Genomic DNA, 17,313 nt, shown 5'->3' on the forward strand with positions numbered 1-17,313 from the left:
TCCCTATTTTCTGTGTTAGAAAACTTTTCTTAAGTTAATGACAAAGTTTTACCAGAAAGAGGATGCAATCCTCCTCACTGATTTTTACATATGAGGCATGTGTATTTAGTGGGGTGATAGAGAAATTATGAAAGCGATCAGAAAAGCCTGTATTTATTATATCTTAAAATTATCTTTGGTAAAAAAAAAAAACTTAAAGTATAGTAAAGAATGGAAGATTTAAATATCAGCACAGGAGAACTTGCTAACTTTATTTTTAGAACAAAAAACAGCACACCATTAAATAGTGTTACCATGTACACACTGCTATATTTAAAATGGATAACCAACAAGGACCTACTACTGCATAGCACAGGGAACTCAGCTCAGTATTATATAACAACCTAAATGGGAAAAGAATTTGGTAAAGAATAGATACACGGATATGCGTAACTGAATGTCTTCACTGTACACCTGAAACCAATACATTATTAGTCAACTACACTCCAATATAAAATTAAAAGTTTCTTTAAAAAAAAAAAAAAAAGCTTACATTTGAAATGACAAATGTAAGAATTCACAACAAAATGATATGTCAGGATCCAAAAATTCTTCCAAAGATACATCTAAGTTTTAAAGTAAAAATATGCTACCATGTAAAAATAAGCTTTCTGCCAGAAATTATTGACACCCAAGTTCTAGTTTCATTTCTTGTCTACATTAGAAATTGGCAGCAGGGAATAATTTAGAATATTAACAACTGAATTAAATAAATAAATATCTAGCAGATTTATATTATAACAAACTGAGTAGCCAAAAAAATCATTTTTCCCACAGCAGTAGTATATTTATTGTGCTGAAATCAGGCAGCGGGGAATGAATAGCTCTAGGGAACCAGTACAGAATGTTCACAAGATTTACAAATCTCTAGTCATTACAAACTGAGCGGTAAAAACAAAAGTGTTGAATCCTCCTAGATCAAACTATTACGTGCTGCAAATTTTCTGTAGTTCTCATGTCTGCATGCCTTGAAGGGGGAGGGGGGGAGTGTGTAATTTGAATGCACAATAAATATTTCATAGTTTACAAAGTATTCTGAAATAGTCTGCACAAACAGCATTACATCCTGCACATGCAGTTTTGATATCTTAAAGATACTTAGAAATACTCATGCCTTTTTATTTTTTGGTCACAAGATCTCTGTGCAATACCCACTAGCAATTTAACCTATGTAATAAGACATAGTACATGTTCTTTCCCAGTGAATTTCCAGTTGTGTTTTTACATTACATGAAATACTTCATTGGTAAAAAGCAAATTTAATTTTCTGGTTCTGACTACTCTCACTTTTACTCACTTTATGTCTTAGCAATTAACACCTTGTAATAATCAAGCATTGAATTTAATGATCTTTAGCACCAAGGAGTCAAGAATATCGCACCAAAACGGGTTTACACTTCGTATCTAGTTACAAATAAGATCTTGCAACTCTGACACAGAGAAATATCACTCCAAAATTAAACACATTGAAAGAGAAGGATAATTTCACAAAAAAGCTTGCTGTACGCTATTTGTAAAAAAACAAAAAAAAAAGTTAGTGAATTTGAAAGTTAGTATTAAAATTTACATTAGAGGACTCCTTGATTTTTTAATTAAAATTTATTTAATTTTAAATGTTCTTTCCAACAGAAGAGGTAGGTGTATTTCCACATATGAAAAATCGGTAACAGCCACAAATCAAAACAAGGAAAGCCTGATAAAAATCAACATATTCTCTTCTAACAGCACATAAATGTAGAACTATTTTATGATGTTACTAGTAGACACATAAATTGTTTCATGTTCCAATCAGACAGTAATCTTAATTTTCATAATATATATCTAGTAGTAACAGGAGTATTGAAAGGCTGCCTTTTAATCACAAAAATTGTTTCCCACAGTGATTTGTGCTGCAGGTCACAGTGAACTTTGAGCCACTGGACAGGATTTTACTGTAATTCTATTTTCACCAACACCATCATCATAAAGCCTCTAAGAGTCTACAAAGATCATCAGATTTTTAAAATTTAATTCCAACCAAAAGGGTATCTTCAGACTACAGGTGGAGAGACTTGATCATTCCAGTCAGCAAATGAATTCAAATGTGCACGTTTTAAAATATCTGCATTTTCAGTTTGGGACCAGAAAAGATAAGGTAACTGATTTTCATCAGTACTTAAGTTGCAATTTAGCTAAAAAAAAAAAATGCATAAAGACCGTGTTTCTGTGATCATCACACTGAAGGATGAAGAGAAATGAAAAATCTCATGCACTGTTGATGTGAATGCAGGGGGAGGGGCGCGGGGGAAGGGTCTCCAAAGTCACGTGATGATTGCTTTGGTCTGACAACATCAAGGCTGATAAAAAAAAAGTTTAAAATAAAAACTTCATAAATAAAACATCTGGGTGTTGTATTTAACACTTTACTCAATCTAAAGGTTACTAATAATACATAGAGCACATTTGCCTTTTTGCTCCCCACCCTCAAACCCTCATTTGCTTCTGTTTTCCCTGAAATCTTAAATGAAGTGGGAACTTCCTCACTGTCAACCCCAGGTAAGGCCCAGTTCATTTTACTCTCCTTTTGCTTTTCCATTTTTCTGCTTCTTGCCATTTTCTACCACTAGGTGGTTTTCGGATTTGTTCACACCATTAGCTGAAATACCATTCGTTGCTGTTTTTCCGGGTTTTGCTTTCTTAGGCTCTTTGTACGTCCGCACATAGAAGTTAAGGAAGAGGAATATGAAGCTGACTGCATAGACAATGAGAGCCCAGTGCATCCACTTGGGGAAGGGGCAGTCGGTGTAAAGGGACAGTGCTGTGTGCCCAATGGTCACGTGGAACTGAACCTGAAAAACAGAACAGCACAGGTGCGCTTACCGTGGGGAGCCAACAGCTTGTCACGACCCAGACAGGCCCGTGCGTGCCCCCAGCGCCCAAGACCTAAGAGCTCTCTGGCTCCTTCTCACGTGGGCCGCATCTCAAAACCATGTCCTCAACGAGGGCTTCCTGCTAGGACCCAAATACCCCCACCCAATGGGGTCCTCCATCCCTTTAACCAAAGGGTTCTGGTTTGTGCTGGTTTTCTGTTTCATAGGAATTATGTCTTTTGCATCTGCTGACTTCTGGACTGTCCGTCTCTTCCCTCGCGTACCACCTGAGGGTAGGGCTCCGCATTGATCCCCACGATTCCTGGGCCCTTGGCCTCTGGACCCTGGGGATTATTTTTTGGATAATGCTGAATAACATTATCTAATGAGAGGGACTATCACTGGCCTAAGAGAGTGAAGGCACTTTCGTTTTTGTTTTCCTCCCAAATATATTGCTTTCTTTCCACAAAGTTGTTAGCAAGCTGGTACATATACTTTTAAAAATACTTTTAAAAATGAGTTTATCAGAATGGTTCATTATCTGTTTTCTTATAGGAAACAGGTAAATATGCATTTTAAAATTAATGAAAAATTAATTTAAAAATTGACAACACAATCCTTTAAAAACTAAGATTCTTGGTAAAACTTAGTAGGTATTTGATAATAAGTATAAAAGGAGAGGATGGTTCTCAATATAAGAGTTTATGAATTCCATGGGGTTAATTCCATGGGGTTAAACACTTAATTTTTTACAAGGTTAACATACAAGATTCACTGCTGTGAGAACTTCTGCCTTGGAAATACACTACCCTTCACAAAATTAACACCCTATTTAAAATGGGCAATTGCAGCTTCTCTGTTAAGGATAGCATTATCAATATTATATTAAATATTATTTTAAAATTTTATCCCATATATAGCTCCAAATTTCTATCAGACTAAAAAACTTTAAAAGTTTCCCAAGGCAAAATCCAGGTTTTAGGGACTTTTGATTTCACAGTGATTCTTAGAACCTGCAACGCTGGAAAAGGGTGTGTCTGGGGGGTGACTGAGTGGGGCATCGCTCAAGGAGAATCAGGTGCAGTCTTCCCACAAAGTAGATTACAACAGTTCACATGATTTCTGTCTTCATCTCATTTTCTTGGGTCCATTTACTAATAACTGAGAGAAACGAATTATACAAACTGTGTAAACAGGTTACACAAAAACTGGAGGAAGCTTCCTGTAGCATTTTACTTACAAATGAATCCTGCGCACCCAGCACTCCCCAAAAGCTGTGCTTCCTGTTTGGGTAGCCTGTTGTTTGGCAACTTAAAACAGAGATGAATGATATTTCCAAATGTGATTCCACTGATAAAATTGTGCACATGCTATGATTAAAGCAAATTATAATAAATTCCAAGGCTTGAAGAATAGCTACCAGGCTGGTTTTGGATTTCCTGAAGATTGCACTCAGTCACCCAGATGCTACCAGAAGTCCTACTAGGGGCTGGTGCTGCGAACTGTCTGCTCTGAAGATGAACATTTGAGTATACCAAGCTCTGCTCTCTAAGGATTGTGTGTTAGAGAAATAAGAGTTCTTTGATCTTTCGTCCTTTAACTTATTTATTTTTTGGCCACATAGCGCTGCATATGGGATCTTAGTTCCCTGACCAGGGATCAAACTCACACCCTCTGCAGTAGAAGCATGGAGCCTTAACCACTGGGTGGCCAGGGAAGCTCCCCTTGGTCCCATCCTTTACCCCACCCCTTCCTTGGCTCTGTGACTTCTATACAACTTTCCTATTCTAAATGTATAGGATCTGTTCACAAGGACGGAAAAATGGGAGTAAAAAACAGAAAATTTATTTAAGGGCAGAATGAAGAGAAGTAATAATAACATTTTAAGTGGGAAAAAACTAAGAAAGAAGTTATTTTTCTAACTGTCAGACGAGTGTATGCTCCTTGGTTCTGTCTCATCCACAACAAAGATTTGGAGTGACGGACATTAAAGCGCTTGGCGTGTCACAGCTCTCGGGTCTTGGACAGACCGTGTTCTAGCTCTCAGGGTTCAAATGGACCGTGTTATAGCTCTTAGACAAATCAGTGTTACAGCTCCTTTTTATTTAGATAATAGCAGGAAGATCCATCCTCGAGGCGCGAGGGCATGTTGACCCAAAGACGCGAAGAGAACGCCCCACCATGCGGGGTGGAGGGGAGAGAGAAAGAGAGAGAGAGCCCTTTGGCTCCTCTTTTTATATGTTTTTCCCTCCCCCTGGGCCTGCCCTATGCAAATTGGGCTAGCCAAGAATGCTGTTTGTTTTACCTGAGGTCCTCAAACCTTCCTTTGTTCTATCTTTGCGGGCTTTTCCCTTCCTTGTCTTTCAGCCACTGCCATTTTGGACTCCTGTTTCCTATTCTATCAACTTCAACTCCTATCGTTGGAGCACAGAGAAAGCCAGTTTGGTAACATAAAATGGTTGAAAATAACTCAGCACTTCACAATTAATGAGAGTCTAACATTCTCAGTGTTTTAATTGAGAACTTACCAGCTGCAACATGGTCAGGTATCGTTTCCACCAGAGATATTTCTGAATCCACGGGCCGAAGGCAGCTAACCCATAGTATGAATACATAATCACATGGATGAAGGAATTTATCTGGGCTCCAAAAAATGCTTTAGAAAAAGAGGTAGTTACAAGACACAGAAATCTTTATTTAATAGGTGATAAACCATTTGAACGTAAAATAAATCAATCTACATTATTTTCCAACATTTAATTCTGAGTATAGATGAGAAATAAAAGTTGTAAAATAGTTCTAATGGACAAGCCTTCTCTTCAGATAATGCCAAATATTTTTACAGTTTAGACTCCAGCTTTTACCATATAAATAAAAATGGGTGTTCTTCAAAGTCAAAGGACTTCCCAAGTGGCTCAAATAGGCCCTAATATACTTAAGTAGGTCCTAATACTGCCAATATTATTTTTCATTCTGTTGCTCTTGGGGGAATAAAAGCCAGGGTACATATAATGGTTTAAACAGACTTGTAAATCCTTCATTATTGTCTTTACACGTGCCGATACACATAGCTACAACAAAATAGTACTCATTTCTTAGATTTCTAAATAGTTTAAAAGTAAAGTAGCAAGGTGAAGTGTAGTATGACTTGTACCCTGGGTCCCCATCAGAGGAACGGTCTGTTTCCAGCTCAGTGATGTGAATTATCTCCAATGTACAGGCATCTGAAAAGCTGGAGGCAGATCTTGGCCAAACTATGAGTTCAGATTCTCTTCAATACTGAGAAGGCTACATACAATTTCCTTTGAGTAAGAAGCAGTAGGTACACTGGGGCCTATTTGAGAACAAGAGCAGGCTCTGGGCTTGGAGAAGAGACGGAACCTTCAGATGGAGAAGTTCTATCTTGGTATCCTCTGGATCAGAACCACTAGAATTGCTCCCTCTCAAAATACTGTTTGCTACACTTGGGATTCATTTATGCTAATCTCTGGGGTAAATCTTTAGGTGTCAAAGTAGTCACAGATAAACAGCTAAAGCTCTACTTTCTTCAAATTTCTTTAAAGTGACATTAACACAGGAATAATTAAGCCTAGAAGTAAGTTATATATTTGTGTGTGTGTGTGTGTGTTAGTTGCTCAGTCATGAGCCTCCTCTTTGGGATCTCATGGACTGTAGCCCGCCAGGCTCTTCTGTCCATGGAATCCTCCAGGCAAGAAAACTGGAGGGGGCTGCTGTTAGACCAAGTCAAATTCTCACCACTCTCCACCCGACACATTTATGTAATTTAGTACCCGGGGACACATTCCTGAAGATGCTCACCCTGTCCTCCTGCAACCCACTTAATTCCAATCCACCACAACGTAAACATGGTACAGTGATGATACACGTGAAGAAAAGAGACTTGGTTGTTTTTCTTCCTCAGGATAAAAAACACCGTGTCCAAATACTCAATTCCTTTAGATATAAAGTACCACCACAGAGCAGCAGCTATCTGCAGAAAGAAAGGGAAAGCATTTTATAAACACCAGGATGATACTATCACATGGTTGTCTACTAAAGTTAAGTCTTAAGCAATTTTTACTGCACAAAATGTATGAGGCATAGAATCATTTTTGTTTAAGTGGGTGTGAAACGTAGGCATTTATTCATGGGGAAAATGATGGGAAATAAAAGAGTCCAAATCTATATCTACACTGTGCCAACAGTTCAGAGGAAATTTTCAGTCTGTTTCATAGCCGATGTCATGGGTACCAACCTGCTGATTGCAGTGCTGTGAACACTTTCAACTGCTATGATTTTCAATGTGGTAGAGAAACTGAGATATTTACTCTATAAAGGTATTTCAGTTGTTCATGCCTAGCCTATATTCCAGCCTCAGATATTCTTGCAAGTATGCTTGAGTAGCAACTGGTCTCTCTTTCTCACTTTAACATGTGCAACAAAATACTTAACCACATTATTTTTTATTAGGCAGTGAAATTTTTAAAATGATAAACTGCAATAAACACACACACGCAACAAATATTTCCTAGGTCATAAATATAATCCTGCTTACATGAGTAAGTCTTTTCTTTTCCTGAGCTCTAATTAAGACACCAGATGGTGCAGAAAGATTACATTACACGCTGAGATTAAGGATCCAAGGATCCAGTGAGAGGTGACCTCTGTATATACATTTTAAAATATTTCACAAGAATCCCACTAAAATAGTAATCTAGATTCATCTTTCTTATGTCAAGTATTTTCTATGACATCTGCCCTATATACCAACAGCAAAGGCAGCGGTACAAAACTGAAATCTGACGGTAAACCTGTGTGTGTCAGCAGTTTGGCAGATGCATTCACAGGAAGGCTTAGGCTCTTCAGAGCTGATGGGGTCTTTCTTCATTTGATAAGAGCACCTGTTGGATGCCATGGGTTTGTGTTTGTTTGGGTTTGGCTGTTCGCTTTTGAAAAACAAAATTACGATTATAAAGTGTAGGCAAGGAAAAAAAGAGAACAGCCAAAGAAAAAAATAATGTATCTACAAACTGAGAATTATTTACTGAGTCTGTTTGCATAATAACATTGTTGAAAATGATAAAGTTGTTTGAAAACAAACTTGAAATAGGGAACTACTGACAGCAACATTATATTTAATATTCACTATTATGTTAGTCGGAGAAGGCAATGGCAACCCACGACAGTACTATTGCCTGGAAAATCCTTTTAAAGTGTAACATTTTGGTGCAGTAAGGGGCTTTGCAGGTGGCTCAGCAGTAAAGAATCCACCTGCCAATGAAGGAGACATAGGTTTGATCCCTGAGTCGGGAAGATCCCCTGGAGCCAAAAATGGCAACCTACTCCAGTATTCTTGCTTAGAGAATTCCATGGACACAGGAGCCTGGTGAGATATAGTCTGCGGACTTGGACTTGACTTAGCAACAGAGTATGCAAACTCTGTCTAGAAGGGAAGAGGTCATGTCTTATTTTCCCTCTTATCTGGCACTCTAAATCAGCAATGATTCATAAACAGTAATTAACAATCCTTCTTTCTAGTTTGTGAAAGTGTTAATCGTTCAGTAGTGTCTGACTCTTTGCGACCCCATGGACTGTAGCCCGCCAGGCTCCTCTGTCCATGGAATTCTCCAGGCGAGAATACTAGAATGGGTAGCCACTGCCTTCTCCAGGGGATCTTCTGACCCAGCAATCAAACCCAAGTCTGCTGCACTGCAGGCAGGTTCTTTTGCATCTGAGCCACCAGGGAACTGAAAAGCTACATCAAGTGAGAAGATCCCTCTTAGCTACATAACAACGAATACAAAGATGAGTCTCTGAGTAAAACACTTATTCTGCCACATCTCAGAATAACAGAGAGGGAAGAAATGTTCAAATACAATCTGCTGCCACTCTTGTCCTTTCTCCTCCTAGATATCAGGTCTCACAACAGCTACATTTTTAAAGAACTGATCAATTTACGCATGCCAGAGGGCAGGCACACAATGCCCAGAGTGGTATTTTAAAAACTTTATCCCCCAAACGTTAACATGTTGTTTCACCCAAAGGGTTTATCTAAGCTCACTCCTCAAAGAAAGCAAGTCCGACAAGTTTCCTTTTCTCTCTCCAGATGCAAGCAAGACCAGTGCTCCTCTGCTCCAACCAGGAGAAGGTTCTCTAGCAACAAACCTAAACAAAGGGGCTCCCCTCAGGCAATCTCAGGTCTGAGCTCCCAGTTAACCTTTTGTTTACACGACTGCCTCTCCCCGCTTAGCTAGAAAGCCAGCTCCACAAAGGCTGGATCCCTGTCTGCCTTTCCACTTGGGCTCCCAGTACTATCTGTGTATAGCTGATGTTCAATACACATTTGTTGAATGATTAAAACCAACGTGACAACCAAAAGGGGTAATTTTTCATCAGCATGTTAAGTCTTCTAATGGGGAAATGAAGACAGAGGCATAAAATCATAAATACATTAAAGCAAGTCTTGGGTCTTGATGAATACTAGTGTTTATATTGTTGAACCCCAATGCTAAAGAGCTATTTTTTTTCAGGGCCAGCTACTACATATTATATTATTACTACATATATTATATCTAATATAAAACACACACATAGATATAACATATGTTATGGACACATGTTTAATATGAACACAGTATACAAGAGGCATTCAATAAATACTTAACAAAGTAAGATAATTTGTTTCTTCACTTGAGTAAAATGGCAATTTTACTGATGTAGGTGACTACAAAGTAAAATATGAAAACACTGTATTACTAGTCTATTTTTCTCAAATATTTTTCTCAGAAACTGGGTTTATACCTATACAAGCTGTGCTATGCCTAATTTACTAAACATTAAATCGTTTATATTTGTCTTCCTCATACTTTCTTAACAAATGAATTCAACTTCAAGAGTTTCTATTCTTGACCCAAAAAAACAAAAATCTAAAATATAATCTTTATACTAAACATGGAACTATTATTATTTTTTTTTTGAGTACTGCATTTCAGTAGTCCAACACATATTCACTCTCAAATCATCAAATGAGAAAAGATAATGGGGAAGGAAAATGGATTTTAAATTATGTAATTTTTAAAAAGTAGTTTTACTGACCCAAAACAATCCCACTATAGTTTTACCACTACATTTAAAGCATATTTTTCACAGACTAGAGACTACAAAATTAAACCAACTTCTACTGATTACCAGTATTTTTAATGTACTTACCCTGACTTCATGAACGTTATCAGAATAATCCACAGTCTGGCAAATATAGCTATATCCTGCATTATATGATCCCATGAGTAACTGGAAAAAGCAAATAACATTTGGAGTAAAGTTTTAGAAGATATAGCATTTAAAAGTACTACATACAATGTGCAAACTTCCAAAATATTTTTAAAAGCAATATTGTCTTAAAAATAAATTTCAAATGCACTAAACATTTAATATGTTGGAATTTCTAAAATTAATCATCCATCAATTTATTCTTAAGTTGAAATCTAAATTTAAAATGACATGTAAAATTTGGACTGAGACATTCTATCTATATTATAATATTAAGAGAAACTGTGATTAATCATGCTGCAAGAGTTGCATGGGTTTCTAGTTTTGAACCAGAGTGGATTGCATCTAACAAATTAGGTAAAGTAGCCAAATAAATTAAAGTTTTTTATGATGTTGAGTTTCTATAGGCTACGCTGTCAGTTAAAGAGATTTTTTAAAAGGAGCATACGGTTCATTTTCTTAGCATCACCAGTTCAGCTTGCTGGGTTCAGGTTGAACACTAATGAGGAGTCTCTTGGAAAACAAACTCCTTTCACTCTTATAACTTAAAAAGTGGTTGGGTCAGTCTAGCTTTTAGGATTTCCTTTTAAAATGCCATAGAGAATTTGTTGGTGTCCAGAAAAGTATACATTGATTAGCAGCAACAGCTGTATAACAGTTAACTCATTTTAGTTCCAACCTAAAATATTAGTACAATTATATTATGTGGTAGGATTTAAATTTGAAATCAGTATTTTACATCTGCACATTTTCATCAGTTACCAAACCTGCAACTGCTGAATGAGAAATATAAATAGCCACAACTATTTACTGAGGTCTTAATATGTTGTAAACACTATGCAAAAATTATCTCACTTATCTCTGATACTTTAGAAGATAGGTATTATGCCCATTTTATAGATGGGGGAAATGAGCCTCAAAAAAGTTAAGGAACTTCCAATGTCAGAAAAACTAGTAAGGGTTATTTTAGAATCCAGTTTGTCTGCTCCCAAATTTCACTTTAAACAAGTCTTATCCTTTATGTATGTTTCAGATTTTTGCTATCCATGCTTATGTCAATAACATAAAATTTACTCTTAGAGGAGCTAACAGTTATCTTACGGCACAACATTCCAATCGTAGTTTTACACATTCTTATTTTCTAATTTGCAACAGACCTGAGGAAGTATAAAGTGAACTTTAGTAAACCTACCTCTCTGAAGATAAAAAGGTTAAGCAAAACCATCCCGAAATTATAGAGAATGAGCACTAAACGCATCTGGAAAGGTTCTCGGTCCTTCATCCATTTTGGACCCAGCCACACGAAGAGGAGGTACAGGGTGCTTATGCAAAGTGTAGGCAGTGGAGACTGCATCAGAGGCCAGTTCTCGACGCGTTTATCTACAGAGAGGACACAAAATTCATTACATGATAAACGTTTTATCAAATGAAATTATTAGGAAGTGCCACATTTCAACTTAGCTTTCCTCTGTGACCAAATACAGATCCTTAGAGGTCCAACAAAAACACATGACATACAGTTCTAATGACGTGGACGAACCCAGACCCTATTGTACAAAGCGAAGGAAGTCAGAAAAAGAAAAACAAATATCGTGTATTAACACATATGTATGGAATTTAGAGAGACGGTACTGGTGAACCTATCTGCAGGGCAGCAGTGGAGATGCAGACACAGAGGACAGACTTGTGGACACAGGGGGATGAATTGAGAGTAGAATGGAAACATGTATGCTACCATATGTAAAATAGCCAGTGGGAATTTTCTGTATGATGCAGCGAGCTCAGGCCAGTGCTGTGTGACAACCTAGAGGGGTGAGACAGAGTGGGAGGGAGGTTCAAGAAGGAGGGGACATACGTATACCAGTGGCTGACTTATGTTGATGTGAGGCAGAAACCAACACAATACTGTAAAGCAATTATCCTCCAATTAAAAAGATATACATTTAAAAACTACATGACATTTAAACCAAAGAAACAAGACCAATTCCTGGGAGTAGCTTTTGGAAGTGAAGTTGCATTATATAAGGTACACCTTATACATTTGACAGAGAACCCTGACAACAAAGAGACGAAACAAGGTTCACTGAAAATACAGAATAGGCTTGGGATGAAATGTTAATCAAAGGTTTCACAGACAGAAAATACTTAAAGGAGAAACTTGACCTTATATTAAACGTGAAATAAATCAGCACAGTTTGGAAGCTGCTCCCTCCTATGCTAAAAGCAGGAAAAATTTAGTAAGCTGAAAAGGTCTGGAGAATGGAAGCCATCCCCTGGAACATTTCTGGATGCTGAAGACAAGAGTATGGTTATATCTTAATTAAGTTGAGGATTAAGTTAGAGGTCATTACAGTTTGATAATTTATTTAAATGGCAACCACCATATTCAAGACATTTTTCTTTTTTCTTGAGAACATGAATTTATTCTTTTCTGATGAATATAATCAACTTAAGTGCTTTTCTGTAAAGCTATAAATCATTTACCTTATGTATGTGTAAATATATATATATCTCCAATGTAACACATTATTTCATTTAAATTGAGTCAGCTGTCTTTAAATTCAAATATGTAATCTTGAATCAAATTTATAACAGAGTTTTGCCACAAATATTTCTGAGATGCATAATAATGAAATATGAGGTAGACAAAAATTTACATTATAAAAAGACACTGAAGTCAATTTTTATATTTCTAAAAGCGAAATGGCATTTTGAAGGTTGTGAATCTAATGTCTAATTTATTCTTGGTAATGCATATTATTTCTATGTTGTATTTTGAGGAAAATAATATATTTCTCAATAGTTAAAAAATTTTAGCCAGTTCCTAAAACCTAGCCTAAAGGAATGTAATTTGATTGCTCATTACAATGTCTATTTAAACTGTCAGTTTTATTAAAACTATATATGTGAAACAGCTCTGGATAAGTTAATTATCTTTCAAAATACTTTACATAAAAATAAATTAGTCTGTTTCTATATTACTGTCAACAGAAAATAAGATAGAACATGTGAAACACAAGTACAAAAATATTTAATCACATAGCTTCCAAAGTTGGGAAGTGATTTAATAACTATGGTTTCCATAAAAGAAGAGTTGCTAGAAGGGTGGGATGGGGCTTCCCAGGTGACACAGTCAATAAGAATCCCCTCGCAATATAGGAGACGTGGTTTCGACCCCTGGGTCAGGAAGATCCTCTGCAGAAGGAAACAGCAACCCACTCCAGTATTCTCACCTGGAAAATCCCATGGAGAGAGGAGCCTGGTGGGCTACAGTCCATGGGGTTACAAAGAGTCGAATACGACTTAGTGGCTAAACAACAACAAGGATGGGATACTGACTCAAAAAGAAGGAAAAAAAAAAAAAAAAAAAAACCACAAATATGAGAACAAGAATAGAAAACCCAGAGGAACTGTTTTCACTTTATAGTTTACAGTAGAAGCCTACATCTTATCTATTCATAGAAATTATGGTCTGTCACTTAAATCAAAACATATTCCAGAACTAAAAATAAACTAAAATACTTAAATGACAGGAGGGATAGTAGTCCTCTTATAGGGAGGGTAATTTAAAAGACGGTGGGATGGCTTTTGTTGAAGGCACTGTGCCACTGTGGTCTCATTAGTGGCTGGGCAGTCTTCTTTAATGTCGCTATGCTGTCCTTCTGCACTCATATCTTTCTATGTCAAAAGGCCCCTTAAAACATGGGGTATTTATCTACTTAGATCTCTATTTTTCTATATTATAGAAAAAGACTAATACAAAGCCCCTAAATCCTAAAGCTTGGCTCTACTTCCGGTCACAAGAAAAGAAGTTGCAGGGGTGTCCCACCTCCATCCACAAACTAGAGGGCTTTTCCCATGGGATAGATGCAGAGAGCAAAAGAACTCTGCTATGAGATAATCTATGTAACAAAGAAAATCACAAAGAAAGATCGATTATATTCTTTGCAGCTGAAGACGGGGAAGCTCTGTACAGTCAGCAAAAATAAGACCAGGAGCTGACTGTGGCTCAGATCATGAACTCCTTATTGCCAAATTCAGACTTAAATTGAAGAAACTAGGGAAAACCACTAGACCACTCAGGTATGACCTAAGTCAAAATCCCTTACGATTATACAGTGAAAGTGACAAACAGATTCAATGGATTAGATCTGATAGACAGAGTGCGTGAAGAACTATGGACAGAGGTTCATGACATTGTTCAAGAGGCAGGGATTAAGACTATCTGCAAGAAAAAGATATGCAAAAAGGCAAAATGGTTGTCTGAGGAGGGCTTACAAACAGCTGAGAAAAAAAGAGAAGCAAAAGTCAAAGGAGAAAAGGAAAGATCTGAATGCAGAGTTCCAAAAAATAGCAAGGAGAGATAAGAAAGCCTTCCTCAGTGATCAATGCAAAGAAATAGAGGAAAACAATAGAATGGGAAAGACTAGAGATCTCTTCAAGAAAATTAGAGATAGCAAGGGAACATTTCATGCAAAGATGGGCACAATAAAGGACAGAAATGGTATGGACCTAACAGAAGCAGAAGATATTAAGAAGAGGTGGCAAGAATACACAGAACTGTACAAAAAAGATCTTCACGACCCGGATAATCACGATGGTGTGATCACTCACCTAGAGCCAGACATCCTGGAGGGCAAAGTCAAGTGGGCCTTAGGAAGCATCACTATGAACAAAGCTAGTGGAGGTGATGGAATTCCAGTTCAGCTATTTCAAATCCTGAAAGATGATGCTGTGAAAGTGCTGCACTCAATATGGCAGCAAATTTGGAAAACTCAGCAGTGGCCATAGGACTGGAAAAGGTCAGTTTTCATTCCAATCCCAAAGAAAGGCAATGCCAAAGAATGTTCAAACTACCACACAATTACCCTCATCTCACATGCTAGTAATGCTAAAAATTCTCCAAGCAAGGCCTCAACAGTACATGAACTGAGAACTTTCAGATGTTCAATTGGGATTTACAAAAGGCAGAGGAACCAGAGATCACATTGCTAACATCTGCTGGATCATAGAAAAAGCAAGAGAGTTCTAGAAAAACATCTACTTCTGTTTTATTGACTACGCCAAAGCCTTTGACTGTGTGGATCACAATAAACTGTGGAAAATTCTTCAAGAAATGGGAATACCAGACCACCTTACCTGCCTCCTGAGAAATCTGTATGAAGGTCAAGAAGCAAAAGTTAGAACTGGACATGGAACAACAGACTGGTTCCAAATTGGGGAAGGAGTACATCAAAGCTATATATTGTCACCCTGTTTATTTAACTTATATGCAGAGTACATCATGCGAAATGCTAGGCTGGATGAAGCACAAGTTGGAATCAAGATTGCCAGGAGAAATATCAGTAACTTCAAATATGCAGATAACACCATCCTTAAGGCAGAAAGCAAAGAGGAACTAAGGAGCCTTTTGATGAAGGTGAAAGAAAAGAGTGAAAAAATCTGGCTTAAAACTCAACATTCCAAACACTAAGATCATGGCATCTGGTTGCATCACTTCATGACAAATAGATGGGGAAACAATGGAAACAGTGAGAGACTATTTTCTTGGGCTCCAAAATCACTGCAGAATGTGACTGCAGCCATGAAATTAAAAGACGCTTGCTCCTTGGAAGAAATGTTATAACCAACCTAGACAGCATATTCAAAAGCAGAGACATTACTTTGCCAACAAAGGTCCATCTAGTCAGAGCTATGGCTTTTCTAGTAGTCATGATAGATGTGAGAGTTGGACTATAAAGGCAGCTGAGTGCCAAAGAATTGATGCTTTTGAACTGTGGTGTTGGAGAAGACTCTTGAGAGTTCCTTGGACTGCAAGGAGATCAAATTAGTCAATCCTAAAGGAAATCAATCCTGAATATTTATTAGAAGGACTAATGCTGAAGCTGAAACTATAATACTCTGGCTACCTGATGGGAAGGATTGACTCACTGGAAAAGACCCTGGTGCTGGGAAAGATTGAAGGCAAGAGGAGAAAGAGATGACAGAAGACAAGACAGTTGGATGGCATCACCAACTTGATGGACATGAGCTTGAGCAGCTGCGGGAGTTGGTGATGGACAGGGAAGCCTGGTGTGCTGCAGTCCACGGGGTCGCAGAGAGTTGGACAGGACTGAGCAACTGAACTGACTATGTAACAAAGAAAGGAAGATAAATTCACCTTAAGGCGATTCTAATTTCTAACATTATACATTATTTCTTACTCTTATATACACAATTCCTACTGACTTCAAAGGCAGTTCCGAGCATCAAGCAAGGGAAAAATTAGAGAGGTGGGTCCAAAATTTCCCCCAAATCAAGAATAAATAAAAATGCCCATTCTTGGGAGGGAGTTTGGGGGGAAATGGATACATGTATGTATATGTATGGCTGAGTCCCTTTGCTGTCCACCTGAAACTGTTACAAAATTGTTAAGTGGCCATACTCAATACAAAATAAAAAGTTTAATAAAAAATTTAAAAAGAAAAAATGTTAATTGAATCATGGAGTCACAAAGAGTCAGACATGACTGAGCGACTGAACTGAACTGAATCTTCAAGAGCTCATGCTCGTTCTCAATCATGTCTTACTCTTGTGAACCAATGGACTGTAGCCTCCCAGGCTCCTCTGTCCATGGGATTCACCAGGCAAAAATACTGGAATGGGTTCCCACTGCCTACTGCAGGGGATCTTCCTGACCATTAAATACAAACAGTTCTACAAAACACACATTGGTTTTTGCAATCCTTGAATGTAAGCCTCAAACTTTGCTTAAAATATTAATTTGAATATTATTTTCCTTAAACCTGAATAGCAGGTTTACACATGACATAAATGATTGGTTATATCATCATAATTTTGTAAAACCAAGAACAATGAACTCTGAATGGTGGGAGAACTGAGGTTCTCTTTAACAGACTCTCTCAAACCACATAAAAGTTGGCATTTTGTTCAGGACTGTTACTTTTCAAAGAACTGAAATCTTTCAATAAAATAAAAGAAAGTTCTTATGGGAAAAAAAAATGCCCATATCTTAATGCACAGTGTTACTCACGGAACAGAGATATTTAAAGAGACACGAGTAAGAAGCTGAAGGTCTAGACAGGAAGAAATACCGACAGAACCCAACAGGGATAAAAGAGGTGGCAGGGGGCAGACAAGGAGTAACAGGCGCAAC

General features: G+C 37.5%; 1 protein-coding gene across 1 annotated transcript in view; it reads right to left on the minus strand.

The window, feature by feature from the left end:
• Positions 1-224: 224 nt before the first annotated feature.
• Positions 225-17,313, minus strand: part of ELOVL4 (ELOVL fatty acid elongase 4) — a 40,941-nt gene continuing 23,852 nt past the window's right edge. Inside the window, exons 2-6 of the mRNA XM_061427277.1 lie at positions 11,350-11,537; positions 10,098-10,178; positions 6,708-6,879; positions 5,417-5,544; positions 225-2,867 (exon numbers count right to left, since the gene is read on the minus strand). Coding sequence (XP_061283261.1) covers positions 2,592-2,867; positions 5,417-5,544; positions 6,708-6,879; positions 10,098-10,178; positions 11,350-11,537 — 845 coding nt within the window. The 3' untranslated portion in view covers positions 225-2,591. The remainder of the gene's footprint in view (positions 2,868-5,416; positions 5,545-6,707; positions 6,880-10,097; positions 10,179-11,349; positions 11,538-17,313) is intronic.

This window comes from Bos javanicus, chromosome 9 (genome assembly GCF_032452875.1).
Source record: "Bos javanicus breed banteng chromosome 9, ARS-OSU_banteng_1.0, whole genome shotgun sequence".
In the NCBI taxonomy this organism is placed as follows: Eukaryota; Metazoa; Chordata; class Mammalia; order Artiodactyla; family Bovidae; genus Bos; species Bos javanicus.